The 18,923-nt window shown below is 44.2% G+C and overlaps 1 protein-coding gene across 1 annotated transcript in view; it reads right to left on the reverse strand.

The window, feature by feature from the left end:
• Nucleotides 1-3,523: 3,523 nt before the first annotated feature.
• sdccag8 (SHH signaling and ciliogenesis regulator sdccag8) overlaps nucleotides 3,524-18,923 on the reverse strand; it is a 64,909-nt gene continuing 49,509 nt past the window's right edge. The window contains exons 17-18 of the mRNA XM_083775147.1: nucleotides 4,110-4,236; nucleotides 3,524-3,804 (exon numbers count right to left, since the gene is read on the reverse strand). Of these exons, the coding sequence (XP_083631273.1) occupies nucleotides 3,763-3,804; nucleotides 4,110-4,236 (169 nt within the window). The 3' untranslated portion in view covers nucleotides 3,524-3,762. The remainder of the gene's footprint in view (nucleotides 3,805-4,109; nucleotides 4,237-18,923) is intronic.

Here is an 18,923-nt window from a genome sequence, read left to right on the forward strand (position 1 = left end):
TGTGTCCACAACTGTTGCTTTTCAGCAGAAATGTAATAAATGTAAGTGTGTTCCAATGGATCTTTTACAAAACCCACAGACCGACTTAACCACTTCCACTTAATTAAAAAAATAATAATAGCAAGATTGCAGATCTACACAACTCATTGTGAGCTTGTATGTAGATCAGCCATTTTTGCTACTTGTGCGTGACACTAATACAACAAAGTATGGGATTAATGTACAAAAACATTACAAATGGAATTATGGAGGTACAATTAAGGTTTCTCTCTCTCCGACAGCAACGATATGCAGAATCATATTCAATATTTTCAGCTGCTCTGACGCTCGTCTCCGGCAGCGTTAGCAAACCAATCTGCTCAAGATGGACCATGTTCCGCCTGGCATGTGATGCTGGCATAAGTACAGTAACACATCAAGTATTTGAAAGGAGTTTCAGTGGTATATTTGACCCACAATCACTCCACCCCTCCGTCCCCTTCTCTCTCCGACACTAGTGTATAGTGTATTAATACAAACAAGCATGAAATGCATTTATTTATGAAATATGGTGAACATGCATTTTTTTCAGAAATATGGTGAACCCATGGAAGAAAAAAAGAAAAGAAAACTCATCCAAGTGTAAACATTTTATGTTCATGTCCCATCTCAGCTTCCTTGTGACCTATCTTGACAGTTGCCCCGATTAAAAAAATGGTGGGCTATACTGTCGTACGTTTCCCCAAAGCAATTTAACACTGAAAGCACTTTGCTCTCTGTCAAGTTGACAGACCTGGAGCTGATTTTGACACCAAACATTGGGGAAACTCTATTCAATCCAGAAAGATTCACATCAAAAGCCTTCAAACAGCTTAAGGAAAATTCTGTCCTTCTTCATTTAAAACAAACAGTGCATCGACAAGGTTCATTTACGTGGCCAAGTGGAGACCCACAACGATGTGAAAGCGACCATCCGCGAGAAGCTGTTTTTTTTTACACTGTACATCCTTAGTATTTTTACACATAAATGTATATGATAGGGATGCACATTATTTTCCTTCTTACAGACAGCTTCAATAAAGCACTATGTCAGTCTGCTACTGCCCGTGTGAGATGTCTTATTTATCATGTGACAACAGGGGGTTTTCGACTGGTTTTGACCCAGGGTCAGGGACCACCGTCCTGACTAAGAGCAACCTGGGGACATTGTGTCAGGAGGACCTGACACAATAGTGGTGGGGGTTCATGCCCCATTCCATGGGTTAAGAAGATTAGGGGTTTTTGAGCAGTGCCAACCGCATCCATTAGGTGACTTTGTGTGTGTCCATTGTCCCGTCTGACTAGGACCTATTGACCCATGCACCTGCTTAAGTAAACAACAGTGCTTGACTCCAAGGCCACCCACACACACACACACACACACGTGTCTTTCTTCCTTGTTACTCACTAATCACACTATGACAGGCTACATTCATGAGCTGGACAGAAGCAATCTATAGTAAAGAATTATGAATAATGCTTTTCGTATGTCGTTTTTCATGATTTTCGACGATAAAAATATAATAATAATAATAATAATATCGTCAAACATTTCTCTATTTTTAATCATCAAACCATGAATATGATATTCATCATTTTTCTTTTGTTGAAAACCATGAAGATTTTCATTTTCATGTGTTTTTATCGTCGAAAGCCATGAAAACATATAGCATGAAAATAACTTTTCATGGTTTTCATAATTTCTCTTTTTAATGTCGGAAATTGCTGTGATCTCGCTGTACGCCCATTATTTGGTGTACTGTACACCACGTTGATAAACGAGGCCCACTGTGTACCGATTCGTGTGACAAAATGTGTAGGAGTAACATACAAATATTCTTTGCAAAAATGTGCCTCCTGGTGGCTCTAATAGGGCAATGTTAAAAGCAGGTGAGATTGGTCAAAAGGGCCTTTCTGTGTGGAGTTTGCATGTTCTCCCCGTGTCCCCTCCCCTGTAGTAATCCTACTAATGCTGGTCTCTCTGGTGGCGCTTGGAGGGGAAAGGAACTGGTTGGAAATAATAACGTGTTCCTTCCACACGCTATGTCCAACCAGGGAAACTCTCCCCTGTCAGAGGAAAAAGAAGTGGCTTGGACTCCTCATGCATTGAAGTATGTCGAAATACGACATACGTATGTTGTGTTTTCGACGATCAAAGAATATTGTCAAAAACCGTGAAAAACGATGTAGTTTTTCATTCTTTCTCAAAATGTTCTCATTGTCATTTTATATCATTGAAGGAAGCATGAGGTCCGTCCGTTGCTCTCCCCAGGTTGGCAGAGGGAACTGAGGAGTGTTGACACTGGGTGAAAGAAAAATTGGTTACAAAAACGTGGGATAAAAAAAATAAACGTTTACAAACGCAGAGCTCATGAATAGTCATCCACAGACATATGGCTCATGAACCGTTTGACCCATAGACATATAAACGAAGACGCCTCTTCCGGCTGTATCTCAACGGAACGCGACACAGAGGTAAGCAATGGCGATGCGTGATTGGATTGCATTGGCAAGCTTTCCCGAGATTCCTTGCGATAACTTTAACAGGTTGGGGTCATATACAAGACCCTACAATGTAGGCCGATAGGGGAATCAGTACCAGAGCAACCACTCGAGGAGACTGCGAAGTGCCGCACCGGCAAACAACCTTCGGCCAAAATGTCCTCTCAGTACAGGGCTGTGTAGCATGGAATGGCCTTCCTCTGCGTATAAGGGATTGTGCTACATTTCCATCTTTTAAATACAATCTGAAAAAATGGTTGCTTGAAAACCAAAGCTGCAACCATTCACGATTATTTTAGGTGCATTTCTTTTTTCTGTTCCCTATGTAATGTCATGTAAATGTATTCCACTGTTTGACTGTCTGTTTTCCGTTTTGTGTTTCTTGTGAGGACTGCGGAAAGAAAATGAGCAACTGTGCTATATCCGGTGTATTTACTTCCATGTGACGTCCAATAACATGCATTGTCCTGTCCAAATAAACAAATAAAGTAAATTAACTAAAGCATAGCGGAAGAAAAACGGAAGAACGTTAGGGGATGTTCGGTTGGCCAATCAGAGGCGTGACTCCCTCTTTCCCAGCAGCACTTGCCTTCCGAGATTCCGCTTGACTTCCTCCTCCCATTGGAGAGTCTGTGGGCTGTATTTTGCGTGTCTTAAGTACCAGGTCTTATTCCCTAACTTGAGTAAACTAAAGACCTGGAGGTGTGATCAATGCCATTTGGCTATTCTAGGTGGCCAAAGAGCATTGATCACACCTCCAGGTCTTTAGTTTACTCAAGTTAGGGAATAAGACCTGGTACTTAAGACACGCAAAATACAGCCCTCCAACTCCAAAGTGCAGCGACCAATGAGGCATCTATTTTTCTTTCTATCAAACTATGCACAGATTGCACACAAACTAATTTCACCCACTTTTTTTACGTGTAAAATTGACAATGTGACAACAAAGCTGATTCTGAAAATAAGTAAAATCATTGTTTATTAAACATTTTGGAAAAAATAAAAAATAAATTAAAACAGCATGAAATGTTACAAAACATACTGAATAAAATGTGGTGATGTAAATGTTAATCTGGAAGATTATGTCTAAAAGTTGAAGGCATCAAAAATATATCACAATTTGCTGCCACATTGATTCTGACATACCCTCAATTGTGATGATAGAAAATACATAACATTTATTTTTAAAAGCTATTTCAGATGTACACTTTACATGATGGTTTCAACATGAAGACCAAAGGCTCATGTAGACCGGATGTCAGCTTGTCTTGTGCCTGCAGGGAGCTAGCGACAAAACACAATACGTTTCAGACAGAAATTATACTAGGACAAATCTATTGAAAAATAAAGAAAATGTGTATATATTTAACCCATTTTGACATGAGATCAGATTCTAAAATTGTCTTCTACATCATGACAGTTTTCGGAAAAAGCTATGTTTCCATGTCAGTCAAAAAATAGCAGACCTACAAGCTCGTAGCGCGCCACTCGCTTGTAGGTCTGCTATTTTTCAATAGCTAAATGGGCTAAAATACACCAAAATGGGCTCCCGCCCAAAATGGGATAGTATATATAATATGAATGTGTACCTCTATGCGAAGGTTTTGCATCTCCTCAGTGAGTGTGTTTCTCTCCTGCATCAGCTGGTTCTGTTTGGCCAACAACTCGCACACCTGCTGGGCACTGGTCTGACAATGGCGGTCCAACTGCTGAAGCCTGCAACAAGAGCAACACAAGGAATCAGCATACAAATGGGTGTAATAGGTGTATATGCTTGTTTTTAAGCCATCTTAAAAATCATTCAACGGAAATAGAAGCTCTATACAAGCTCACAAAACTTTGCGACGCAACGTGAGCAACGGAATTTGGTGAAAAGGGAACAGATCAAGGAGCGAACGCTGTGGGATCCATCCCGGTAAACAAAATATACAGGGTTTAGTTTAAGATGTTAAAGCACTAGCGTTTCCACTCTAGCACGCTCCAGCTTTGAGGGTGCGCGTAAACACAAACATCTATAACACAAACATTGAATGCCATTGAAAATGAATGGCCATTTTTGAGTGTAACATTATGTAAACGAAACATTGAAGACAAAGGTGAGGACGCAAATTGTGATTGGCCGGAATGAGATGATGCATGTACTGTACCAAGTTATCACTGCACCACAGTGGTTTATACTGCTATTTCTATTGCATGCTCTACATTGAAAGACTAGAGCCAGGTACAAACTTGGGGAAAACTTCTCAGTGTGAGTTTTGAACTCACAATCAGTGCTTTGCAAGGCATGTTTCTTACCACTGTACCATAATGTCATCTGGAAAAGAATCACTCTGCTGTATGTATTTGTGACTATATAGCTGTCTCAGTGACAGCTGTAATGAGAGGGATTCAGAATAAAGGAAAGACCGACCTGTCTTTCCTGTATTCAATGCGTGCAGACCACCACACCCACACTGCTAACAGCAGGCATTATGTCAGTCTACCTGGGAAGCCCAAAGTGGACGTGAAAGCTCACCTGATACTGATTCCACTGATTTCATGTTTGCAAGCGCTCTAGTCTAGCCACACTGGCTCTTCAGTAGACTCTGTTTCCCTCCTACCTGCCCTCTGCTTCCGGGTTCTCTACAATCTAAATAGGGCAAAAATTAATAAAAAAATAAAAAAAATGTGTTTCTTTGATATCTGGACAAAACAATTAGTACGGGCCGCTATGTATGCGTTTCCTTGTGTACTCATACATAATGTTTCTGTACACATATCATATTTGGACCAAGACTGGGGACAGCAACAGCAGTGATCCACAGCGTTAGTGGATCACTGGAACGATTCAATCGATTGCACCTGTTGTTACACCTGTTTACATCTGTTGCACCCTTACTGTCAGCCCCAAAGAAAGTCATCTCGACTCGACAACAGACTCAAGCATACGCTTCACGCGGACGGGGAGAGAGAGCTGTGTGTGCGTACCGTACATGTGCAGTTATGAAACTCATCATTAGGCGGCCGTCCCAATTAGCGTGGCTCCTGGCTCCAACGCGGCCTGGCAGCCTCTGTGTTTGCTGCTGGGGGCCCCGGAGACAATGGACCCTTTCATTGCATGCTGGGACCAGAGGGCTGCTGTATGTATTTGTATGTGTGCTGGGGAAGAGGGCTGGGATGTCTACAGCTGGGCTCTTTATTTTTGGATTTTCTGATGCGGGGGGGATTATAAATAGTGTGTGTGTGTGTGTGTGTGTGTGTGTGTGTGTGTGTCTGTCTCTAAGGGTTGAAGAGGTGACATGTCTGTTAGATATTTCCCACCAGCAGCCCATTATTTCATCCATTCATCCATCCATTCACTCCTCCTCCTCCATTGCAGTGCTATTCATGTCCCACTCATACGACAGGGCAAACTCTCAGCGCTGGAATGCACATTAGCATACCCACCCCAGCCATCCCTGTATATACGCACGCACGCACGCACAAGCCACACACACACACACACACACACACACACACACACACACACACACACACACACACACACACACACACACACACACACACACACACACACACACACACACACACACACACACACACACACACACACACACACACACACACACACACACACACACGTTTTTTTTTAATTATTCTATCAATTACTTGTTTGTTTTATTAATCAAACAATTGTTCATTTGAAAAGATATATCAACACAATTTCTAATAGATTCTTTTTAATCGTCCATAACACAACACGTGAGCCCTATTTTAGACAGTAAAAGTTGAGCTTAAAATTTTAAATCACACCCGTGTGAACTGACTGGTGCAACTCCCCTCCCCCCTCAGAATGTTTTGAATGGCTCTGGTGTAGTTTTTCTAAACCTAAAAAAGGTACAGAGCAGTCAGTGGTAATTTAACTCTGAGGAGCTGCTGATCTAACTAGGGGTTTTCACTCAACACCATCTCAGATGTTTACAGAGAATGGTGCAGTAACTCCAATAACCACTCAAAGACAACCCAAGTATGCAGAAGAGCATCTCTGAATGCACCTCGAGGCAGATGAGCTACAGCAGCAGAAGACCATAACAGGTCCTGTCAGCCAAAGACAAAACAGGAAACTGAGGCTACAAATCGCAAGAGGCTCACCAAAATTGGACAATAGAAGTTTGGAAACACGTTGACTGTTCTGAGGTTCGAATGGTAGGATCAGAATCTACGATATGGCCACGTTCAATCACTTGAATCAGTGGTTCTCAAAGTGGCTTCTGACCACCATGGGTTCTAGAGGGGGTTCGAGGGTGTCCCCAGCAATATAATATGAATATAGCATTATAAATCTGGTGAGGGATAATGTAATTCATTATTAATTAATCAGCATGAAGGTGATTTATATATAAACAATGACCACTCAGCCATACATTATCCCGCTTATTACAAGGCTACTTAAAGGACCACTTCACTACTTTTCAACCTATCTTCATATAGTAGGTCCTCACAAATAATCATGAAAAAATGGCGAAATTTATTTCTACTCTGTCTGTGTCCCATGGGAGGACTGTGGGCAGTTCAGAAACCGTCTATAGTCTATAGTGACTACATGACAGGGTGAGGGAGGGAGGGAGAGAGGGAGAGAGGGAGGGAGGGAGGGAGGGAGGGAAGGCCCCCGCGGCTCCGTATGGAGGAAGAAGCCTCCCCCTCCCCTCTGCTGCCAAGCTGGCCTGGCCTGGCGGGCGGCCTCCCGCTCTCTCTCCCCCTCCTACGCCACCACAGCACACGGAACAGCAGGAAACCCGGCGCGTCACAGAGACACGCACACACATGTACGCGTGAACAGAGTTCCCTGCCGAGTGCTGCGGCTTTGCCATACATGTACAGACACAAGTGGCGTGCACAGATAGACACTAGGGGGTGCTAGAGCACCCCCTGCCCTTTTGGCAATTTTGCTCTAAAAAAAGTTTTCTTTTTTTTCCTTAATTTGTAGTGTGTGGACCATGGTGACATTGATCAAATCTTGATACTACTATATTATTTAGGCCCCCCACAATCTAAAGCTATGTTTCTATGTCAGTGGTTCTTCGATTAAAGAAAAATAGCAGACTTACAAGCTCGTAGCGCGCCACTCGGTGGCGCGCTATGAGCTTGTAGATCTGCTATTTTTCAATAGCTAAAAGCACCAAAATGGGTCCCCGCCCCAAAATGCGCTGCACAAGGTGCCCTTTTTTTCCACTTGAGCACCTGCCCCTCTAAATGTCTGTGCACGCCACTGTGTACGGACACAAGTGGCAAGGAAGGCACGCACCAGCAGATATAGCAGCCATGCGTCGCTGCTGTCCACCAGAAACCTTGTATCTGACTTAAACATGCACAGAAATTAAATAATAATGTCCTGATCCCATCACGGTTCAGTCTCATAATAGAGCTGCTCTGTGTAGACATGAAGACAAACTGCTGGATGAGCAGCTATACGGAGAATAAACAGACCATTTCCTCTAATACAGACAGTGGACGTTAACACTAATTGGAAAATCAATGGCTGGCCTCCAGAAACTGGCAACGTCTAATGTGCAATTCTTTTCCCCCATTTGCGTAGATGACGTGAAACTTTAAAGGTATTTTGTTTTTGTTTTTTTTCGCACGGAAATGTTAAAGCTCTAAATTCAGATATAGGAATCATTGCTATCGTCTTTGTTCAAAAACAGTCTCTCCATCTCCCCAACTCTAACAGGGGTCTCTCCAAAACTCTTTACAAATCTTCAAGGGGATTCATCAGCTTCACATTTCTTTTAGTGTTTGAGTTCTCGTCACTTCCACTTTCAATTGTTTGTCCTTTATCCTGTTTGAGTTCTCTCTCCCGATGGAAAACAATTGGTATCCTGACCTTAAAATGTATTTGTTTACTATAGTGAACAAAGTAGCAATGATAAATAAAGGAAGTACTGTTTACATTTCGGTAATGAAATACATAATACTGTACTTGAGTACTGTACTAAAGTACAATTATCGAGTATCTGTTAAGTCTGCTTTACTTTCTATTCAACTACATTTCTAGGAAGGGACCCCCCCAGGATCCAAATGTTACAAAAATAGCTTGAACTGTGTGAATTAACAACTAAAAAAATAATTAAAAGGAAATAGATCTAAAGCTCACAATATGAGATTGTAGAAGTAGAGTTGAGTACTATTGTCCAACACAGCATTTCCGATAAGCGTATTTTTATTATTATTTGGTGAGCAACATTTCTTTGCTGGAACACAGCAAAACGCCCAGCAGCGACAGCCAGTAAGCCTGCAGCGCAAATGAGATCATCCAAGCTGTGGTGAGTTAAGCCAAACGGAGCTACAGCAGCAGCACACCAGGTCACATGACCAGGTCACATGGCCAGGTCATGACATGTGACGTGTTGGTTACAGGTGGACATGATGAACATAGGGGCTATGTAATATAACAAGTCCTGACACACACACACACACACACACACACACTTGACCCACGTAGTATGTCTTGCCAGTACAGGCTACCTTTGGCTTGATTATGTAACGCAGTCTTTTTCTCTAATCCACCTCTTGTCTCACCTAGCATATCGCAAATCACAGGGGGTGTGTGTGTGTGCGCGTGTGTGTGTGTGAGAGAGAGAGAGAGATAGAGAGATAGAGATTAGGGTGACGCTCTTTCCAGCAGCTAAAGCAGCAAGTCCAATAACTGGCCTCCATTAACTGGCACACTCATTAATTAGGACTTAATACGGCTTAACGCCTAGTGGGCACTGCCACACACACACACACACACACACACACACACACACACACACACACACACACACACACACACACACACACACACACACACACACTCTCTCTCTCTCTAGGCTGGTTCGCCGCTGCTCTGCCTTGAATTACAGAAGAAGAGATGCATAAATGAATGGAATGATGCATTCCAGATGGAAGGCTGTGTGTGTGCACTGTACGGAGTGTGACAGGGATGGTACGGACGGTAGATATGGATGTACAGTAGATATATGGATGTACAGCCGTGGACCTCTCTTCTTCCCCGCTGCTGGACCGAGAGGAGAGGAGAAGAAAAGACAGCCTCCCCACTGACCTGGAGAAAGGACACCATCTGCTGGATCCCATGGCTAACTGACACACACGCGCACACACACACACGCACGCGCACACACACACGCACGCGCACACATGCACGCACGCACGCACGCACGCACGCACGCACGCACGCACGCACGCACACACACACAATACAGTATATCTACTAAATGTGGGAGAAAACTCTTAGTTGTCTAAGTATCAGAAGCAGTGTAGCATCCGTAGATAATAAAACAAAAATAGATGGAAGGTCTGAGGAAGGGGCTTATTTGGCCCAAAAACTTTACCAGCTTTCTCAGTAAAGAATTATTGAAAATCTGAATCCCCCCCCCCCCCTTTTCCCCCCCTCACTTTTCCCTTTCCTTTATGATGAATTCCTGTTCTGTTCTTCAACTATATAGAGGTGTCTATTTGTGTCTCTAAATGTTTTGATGAATTGAACACGGCGGACCCTCTTGTAAACAAGTGTAATGCTCAATTGCGTCGTCCACTCACAGTCTTTGTATTGAGTTTGTGCTTGAAATGTACTGTAATTCTGCAAAATGTTAATAAATATTTCAATCAATCAATCAATCAATCACAGGTCATTGGATGTGCGTGTCTTTCAGCCTCTTTTGCGAAAAATAAATAAATAGATGCCTCGTTGGCCGCTGGCGTTCGTTGGAGCACAAGTTCAAGTTCATGTGTCGACGCGGAGGGAGGGAGGGAGGGAGGGAGGGAGGGAGGGAGGGAGGGAGGGAGGGAGGGAGGGCGGGAGGGAGGGAGGGAGGGAGGGAGGGAGGGAGGGGAAGACACACCAATGCCCCGCTGACACTCAAGCAGTGTTGTTTTCGTCGACTACCTATTTTCACTGACAAAAACAAATGGAAACTAAATGAAAACTAAGCTACGATGACTAAAACTAAGACTAAATTTACTGACAATTTCGTCGACAAATAAAAACTAGACAAAAATGTTAGGAAGGGACTAGTGGACAAGAGATCCACTATAAGTCATTTTCGGCTAGATCGGCTATTTTCAGCAAGTGTAAAAACACTCATCACGACGGCATCAAGACGCGCCAAAATACATTTTAGTCGACTAAATCAACTGTAGATTTAGTCGACTAAAATCTTATGACATTTAGTCGACTAAAACTAGACTAACACCAAGACATTCCAGGTGACTAAAATGTGACTAAAACTAAATGAAGTTTCAGTCCAAAGACTATGACTAAACTAAAATAGAATTTTGCTGCCAAAAACAACACTGCACTCATGTGACCATACGGGCCAATCACAGTGCATCTTTTTCCGGGACTTGTCAAGACATGGAACATGATCCGCTCTGCGGCGCACCGATCATGCTTCCGCTACATGCTTCGCAAGGAATCTCGGGGGAAAGGCTTTGCCCCCTCTCTCCAGAACACACGGCGCCCCCAGAGCCGGGGAAAGTCTTTGCCCCCTCTCTCCAGAACACACGGCGCCCCCAGAGCCGGGGAAAGGCTTTGCCCCCTCTCTCCAGAACACACGGCGCCCCCAGAGCCGGGGAAAGGCTTTGCCCCCTCTCTCCAGAACACACGGCGCCCCCAGAGCCGGGGAAAGGCTTTGCCCTCTCTCTCCAGAACACACGGCGCCCCCAGAGCCGGGGAAAGGCTTTGCCCCCTCTCTCCAGAACACACGGCGCCCCCAGAGCCGGGGAAAGGCTTTGCCCCCTCTCTCCAGAACACACGGCGCCCCCAGAGCCGGGGAAAGTCTTTGCCCCCTCTCTCCAGAACACACGGCGCCCCCAGAGCCGGGGAAAGTCTTTGCCCTCTCTCTCCAGAACACACGGCGCCCCCAGAGCCGGGGAAAGGCTTTGCCCCCTCTCTCCAGAACACACGGCGCCCCCAGAGCCGGGGAAAGGCTTTGCCCCCTCTCTCCAGAACACACGGCACCCCCAGAGCCGGGGAAGAGGCATCTATACCTTTATGTGTCTATGGTAGGATCAACAGCAGTAGTAATAGTATATGAGATGAGTATTACCCATTTTGGGGCGGGAACCCCTTTTGGTGTCATCCTTTAGCTATTGAAAAATAGCAGATCCACAATCCTTGTAGGTCTGCTATTTTTGAGAAATCGAAGAACGACTGACATTAGAAACAGAGCTTTTTCATAAAACTGTCAGGATGTCTGAAGACATTTTTTATATCTGATCTCAGGTCAGAATGGGTTGAGACAAGTAGTAGAGGCAGTAGCATCAGCGGTAGTACGTAGTGGCGGTAGCAGTAGTACTGCACAGGTTTTTTACTATGTATTCTAAAGTATGCAGCAGCATTAACAGCAGTTGTAAGTTCGCTGCGAGGCAGTTTGGAGTAATTTCCCCCGACATCCTGATAATCAAACCCTCTCACTATCTGCACCTCAATCCACGGCTCACTCTATTGACTGCTGCTGCTGGCGAGATTAATTAGAACACACACACACGCACGCACACACACACACAGAGAGATGGGTGTGCACGCACACACACACACACATAACAGTGTTAGACCTTAGCTGTGGGCTACAACTGATGTACACCGCAGAGAGGTGTGTGAGTGTTTATTTACAGTTTGGAGCTTATATCCCGGAGCCATGGTCCAGGGGGAAACTGGGAGAGAGAGGGAGAGAGAGAGAGAGAGAGAGAGAGGGAGGGAGAGAGAGAGAGATAGAGAGAGAGAGGGAGGGAGAGAGAGAGAGAGGGAGGGAGAGAGAGAGAGAGAGAGAGAGAGAGAGAGAGAGGGAGGGAGAGAGAGAGAGAGAGAGAGTGAGAGATTGAATCTGAAATGTCTACCTTCACCCCATTCCTTTTAGAATGGAATCCAAATAATTACCACAAAGCTTTTATTTCGAGGTGGTTTTGATGCAGCACGCTGTGCCATTTAATCTTTTCTCAGGGAAAACTATAACTACAGTACTGGGGATTTGCATGTGGAGTGTGTACTTTGATGTTACAGAGATTCTTTTTTTGTTTCGGAAGATGGTACTCAGTATAATGACTAATTATAATGTAATGGACTTATATTTGACTTTGAGGAGTGAGGCTTTAGAAGATCAATGTACACTTACAGTATGAAATTGAAAGGAGTCTCTCATTCTCTCACACACACACACACACACACACACACACACACACACACACACACACACACACACACACACACACACACGCACACACACACACACAGGAAATAATAGTATACAAAAGGAGGATCCACCATTAGCAGTTGTGTGTTTTATCTGTACTTAAAGCCATACTTTCAGAAACAATCCTAGATGGTGAACATTAACTTAACCCGTTTGTGTTTGAGCGTATGCGTGTGCGTGTGTGTGTTTGTCTGTGTGCACGGCAGGAGCCCTAGGGGTGAAGAATGCAGGCAGACTGCCTCGGCTTGCCTGGTTAAAACAATACTGCCAGGGGCAGCGGGGATGCAGCTGCCCCAACGCGCACACACACACACACACACACACACACACACACACACACACACACACACACACACAACACACAATATCATCTCGCTCCTGATCTCAGCCCCACCATCAGTCACCCTCACACCCTAGCGCCCCTGCTCCAGCCTGGCTGGCACACAACAGCACTCGAGTGTGTGTGTGTGTGTGTGCGCGCGTGCGTGCCTGTGTGTGCGTGCACGCACGTGTGTGCCTGACGGCCATGCCCCTCTCCCTCTCCAGCAACCTGTCACGCCAGTTGTTGCCCTTGCTAACATGCATATTTGACATGGGGAACGGGATTAGTGACACCGAGGCTTCAGAGTGGCACTTTGCATAAAGGAAAAGGGGAGCGCACCCCCCCGTCCCGCCCCCGTCACACATCACACGACGCTCAGACGTTCAAACGCACAACTTTCATCGTTGCTTTTCATCGAAGCTCGTTTTGTTGTTCCTCTCTCACAGTACTGTATACAGTACGTGCATTCGTTATTAGTTTCTGTTCATTATCCCATTCTGACCTGAGATCAGATTCTAAAAAATGTTCTTCTACATCCTGACAGTTTTCTGAAAAAGCTATGTTTCCATGTCAGTCGTTCTTCGATTTTTTCAAAAATAGCAGACCTACAAGCTCATAGCGCGCCACTCGGTGGCGCGCTATGAGCTTGTAGATCTGCTATTTTTCAATAGCTAAAGCATAACGTAACGATAACACCAAAAGGGTCTATATACCGTCTCCATCTGAAATAGGTTTATTATAGCCCTAAATGCTGTAATCGTATGAAAAATGGCACAAATAGCGATCTGTACAAGCACAGAACGTATCTCATCACTTTGTAATTTTGTAACAATTTGTTTGGTTTCGTTTTCTGCCAAAAAATATAGGGACACCGGGTGGGAAAGGGCTGGCTTCATAACTGTACAACACCACTAATAGTCGATAATGTACAGTGTAATGCATTAAGGAATAACGATCACGTCTTAGGTTACCATCATCTTGTATCGTCTTACACGTGGATTGTTTCGCCTGTGTGTTTGTTCCATTGTTACCAGAATGTAAAGGCATTCCGAGAAGAGACCCTGCCAACTACACTTAGCCGCATCTATTAAAAACCTCAGTAAAAACCTTGGGTGGTTTTTTTTAGTGGAAAGTCTTCAAGGACTGCTTGCTCATGAGCTATACTTCAAAAGGAGAACAAACAGACAAAAAAATAAATAAATCATAATTTTAAAGTATTTAAAAGATACGCTTATCCTGTGCAACTTGCAAGTGTAAAGCACTGTGAACAATTATTTTCCCACGGAAGAAGTTTAACATACTTACAATACCCTAACAATAACGACAAAAACAATCTTAAAGCCTAAAAGGATTTTTTTGTTTTTCTGTAGAAAAAGCCTCACAGCTTGCAAACAAAATGTGACGCTGACGCCCCCTTTTCCTTTGCGGCATGGCGGTAACATGCGACTGAGCAGCTTCTCAGTCCGGCGGCGCTCTCTCTCTTTTAGTGTTCCTTCAGACATTAAAACCTTTTTTCTCCCACAGCAGACGTTTTGCAGCCAGCACTTTAGTTTGTCTTTAGTTGTACTTTTTAACAAAGTGCTGTTCCAGAGCGAGTCAGCGACTGTCACTATGCAGGGTATTAGAGATGTGACGCTCTCAGTTAGCGCTCCAGCTTGCATGCCTCTGGCCACTGCCTGACATCTGAGATGCAAATCTGTCTCTCTCTGTGTGTGTGTGTGTGTGTGTGTGTGTGTGTGTGTGTGTGTGTGTGTGTGTGTGTGTGTGTGTGTGTGTGTGTGTGTGTGTGTGTGTGTGTGTGTGTGTGTGTGTGTGTGTGTGTGTTGGAGCTGTAAAGCCACTGTTTGACAATGCTCTTTCAGCAGGCCGCCCTGCGGTCGCTCTGGGCTACAGAGGCCAGCTGGGCAACACAGAGAGAGAGAGAGAGAGAGAGAGAGAGAGAGAGAGAGAGGGAGTGAAAGCGAGGTAAGGATTAAAGTCGAGGCAGGAGGGGACCATGACTCGTCAGCGCCATCCAGAGGACAGTATGGCTATACGGTTCTGTCACAAGACTGCAGCGGATTGATTTCTCCTTTCAAGGTTTCCACTGTTTCCCATCTGAGAATCCTTAATGTGCTGTCCTACTGTAGTATGCCGTCAGAAAATAAATATTTCACCCCCCCCAATAAAACGACAAACTGTTCGTTTGTTGAGGCATTTGAAAAATGTTTTTTTTTTCTCCTTTCTTTAAAGTTTAAAGTATTCTGAACGGGAACCCATTTTGGTGTCAGCATCACGTTATGCTTTAGCAATTGAAAAATAGCAGATCTACAAGCTCATAGCGCGCCGCTACAAGCTTGTAGGTCTGCTATTTTTTTTTTAATCGAAGAACGACTGACATTTTTAGAATCTGATCTCAGGTCAGAATGGGTTCATCAGACCAGTGTGTGTCCAGTGGAAACCTCGTATGAATCTGATCTCAGGTCAGAATGGGTTAAAGTATACAACATAGTATTGTACATGTACAAGTGGTTTTATATGTCCTGCATCCGGAAGAGTTGTGGAAGTGCACATTCTCCTCTGATCAGCTACACGGTCACATCTGAGTGCGTACAGATGTAACTAAAGTTGGTGGTTATATTTTGTACACTCTTGGAGCTATAAATGGATCAGTTCATTTGAGGATGTTTAACTGTGCAGGATGGAATCCCACTGTACCGCAATGTCCTCCTCATCTTGTACATTCTCACTGGGTGAATAAAAGTCATACACGAGTGATAAAAGGCTTGGAAATTATACTTGTTATTGGTATTGACCAATTTATACAATAATAATTCAAAAGAGGAAAAACACCAATAGCCGATCTACAAGCTCACAACGCTCACAAGTGTAAAAACATTACGACGGCATCAAGGCCCACCAAAACACATTTTAGTCGACTAAATCACCTGTAGATTTAGTCGACTAAAATCTTATGACATTTAGTCGACTAAAACTAGACTAACACTAAGACATTTCCAGGTGTACAGTGTCATTACCCTCACCGGTGTTAATTCTCTCTTCCCTCTCTGTTTAGATCACAGATACAGATGCATGTTCGTGCATGAGACGCACACACTCGCACGCGCACACACACACACACACACGCACGCACGCACACACACACACGCACAGACGAAACAAATGAAAGCCTTTATCCTCTCGTGAAGCCTCTGCCAACTTAATTTGCAAATGAAAAGTTTTGTGGGGATCGTCTTCTTGCTCCGGGGGCATGGCAGCACACTGTGTGTTGGGAGGGTGGAGGGGTTGGACAGAGGGTGTGTGTGTGTGTGTGTGTGTGTGTGTGTGTGTGTGTGTGTGTGTGTGTGTGTGTGTGTGGCAGAGGCCCAGATGAAGCAGCCCTCGCCCGGGGGCCCGCTGTCCGCCCCGCGGCAGCAGCAAGCCTGTTCCTTCTTCCCTGGACCGCCGCAACCATTTGTTCCATTAAACAATCTCCTGGAGCCTCTGGTATACACGCACTCACACACTCTCTCTCTCACACACACACACACTCACACACACACCCACACACACACACACACACACACACACACACACACACACACAGGCATACACACTCCCCAACAACTGTTTGCGTAGCTCGCGCCACACATGGTCCTCTTCTATCCATCCTCCGCCCCCTCCCTCCGCTCATCCAGACGTATGCACCATCTTTCTCCATGGGGGCCATATGGCCCAGTGAAGCCTGTGGATCTCGCAGCACATCTGCGTATATGTTGCTGCTCTCCGTGAAAAGCACTACTGAGGGAGCGCACACACACACGCACACACGTGCGCATGCACGCACGCACGCACTGCTGTCGCCATGCGCTTTCAAGCGAGTGCTATGTTGGTCTGTCATTGTGAGTGAGCGTGTGCATATTTCTGTGCAATGTGTATACTGTATATTATAATATGACCTATGTATGTGCTTATGTGTGTGTGGTGGTAATTGGTAAATGCAGTCTGTGAACAGCTGCGGGGTGAGAAGAGGTTGCGTGGTGTTCCGATGCAGAAAGCAAAAGGGGTTGGAGGGGGAGGAGAGGAGAGGAGAGGAGAGGAGAGGAGAGGAGAGGAGAGGAAGAGATGCAGAAAGCAAAGGGGGTTGGAGGAGAGGAGAGGAGAGGAGAGGAGAGGAGAGGAGAGGAGAGGAGAGGAGAGGAGAGGAGAGGAGAGGAGAGGAGAGGAGAGGAGAGGAGAGGAGAGGAGAGGAGAGGAGAGGAGAGGAGAGGAGAGGAGAGGGTGTAGAGATGCAGAAAGTAAATGAGGAAACTAAAGTGATCGCATCCTACAGCATGGAGAAAGACAGAGGGAAAGACATCTCTTTGGCTGCATGGTCGCAAATAAATTCAATTTGACTAAAAAAGACCTTCTCCACTAAGCTTCTACAAAAAGAAGTTATCTTTGCTCCTTTCTCCGTATTGTCTGAGGACCAAAACGTGGATCTTTTAGTTGCCATCACATGAGTCTGAAGAGGTCCTATAATGCTACTGGCCAAGTGGGTTCCAGAATCCCTACGATTTAAGATACCCTGAAACATGTAGTGCATTTTGTTTACTATAGTGTGTACAAGGCAACACAGGATATATATTTAGTTATATCTAGCTTAAAATTGGTTAATAGTGTCCCCCTGTTATGTGGTTGGGGATTTAAATGGCTCTTAGAAAAAACTAAGCTATAGTGGTAGCTGTATTCTACTTAAGTCTGATTTTAAAGATACAAAAGCTATTATTTTTCTCAAAGCTGAATGAGCTTTCACTGCCTAGTGCCTATACTATAAGTATATGATAATAACAATTTAGCTTCCTTTTGTCAAGATAACCAAGTATAACATTTGCAGTTCCTAAAGTCAAGATCTTTGCAGCATTGCTTAGTACAAACAAATTACCGTTAAAATCTGATTTGGTTTACTATGTAAAACAGTGCTTGGCCAAACTGCAAGAGCAAGCATAATCTCCTCATAGCATCAACTACAGTATTTATGTCTAAATGTGACCAGCTTGGCTCATTTTCATTTGATTGCAAACAAACCGCCTTTGTGGATATATTTATATATATATTTGTCATGATTTTTTTTTTTTTATGTTTTGCTATTGATAGCATACTGTACACATTCTATATACCGAACGATAAGAAGATCAAAAACAATCTTGTTCAAATGTTTTGTGTTATTATTAAGAACTTTCATCATGCAGACCACAATGAAACCCACACATCTTGTTAACTACTGCGAATTTGACTTGTTTGTATAGGTTTCTTTTTTATTATTATTTATGTGAACTTTTTCACATAAATTCGACTCCCGATCCCGAGGGCCTTCACCGCATGTCACCCCCCACCCCCCATCACTCTCCCCATCTCCTGTCAGCCCACCTTCAATCCCTCTACAAAAATTATTAAAAAAAACGGCGAAAGCCACAAACAAAAACATAAAAAAATATTTTGTACTTTTGTATTGCCAAGTAGAATGTTATAGGTGCCGCTGAACTAAGGCTAAAATATATACTATTAACTATTATTCGATCCGATCTATATCGTTCACAGTACGAGGCGCTTTGTCTCTTCTCTAACCTCACTCCTCCCTCTCTCTCCTCTCTCCTCCCCCCCCTCATCTCCAGGCAGAAGAGCCACAGAAATAGTGAAATAAATAAATAACCAAAAAAAAAAAAAACGTTGTGTGCTAACAAAACCCCTGTGTAGCTTTGGCAATCGACTCGCCCGGGTAAAAATAAATCAAGCTGATTTTCCAAATGTTGTTTGTTGCCGGCGCGCTGCATGTCGTTTGTCGTTCTTCTTCTTCTTCGCAGCACAGATTGTGCGGGCCGACGGAG

This window comes from Protomyctophum parallelum (assembly GCF_964188405.1).
Source record: "Protomyctophum parallelum genome assembly, chromosome: 10".
Classification (NCBI taxonomy): domain Eukaryota; kingdom Metazoa; phylum Chordata; class Actinopteri; order Myctophiformes; family Myctophidae; genus Protomyctophum; species Protomyctophum parallelum.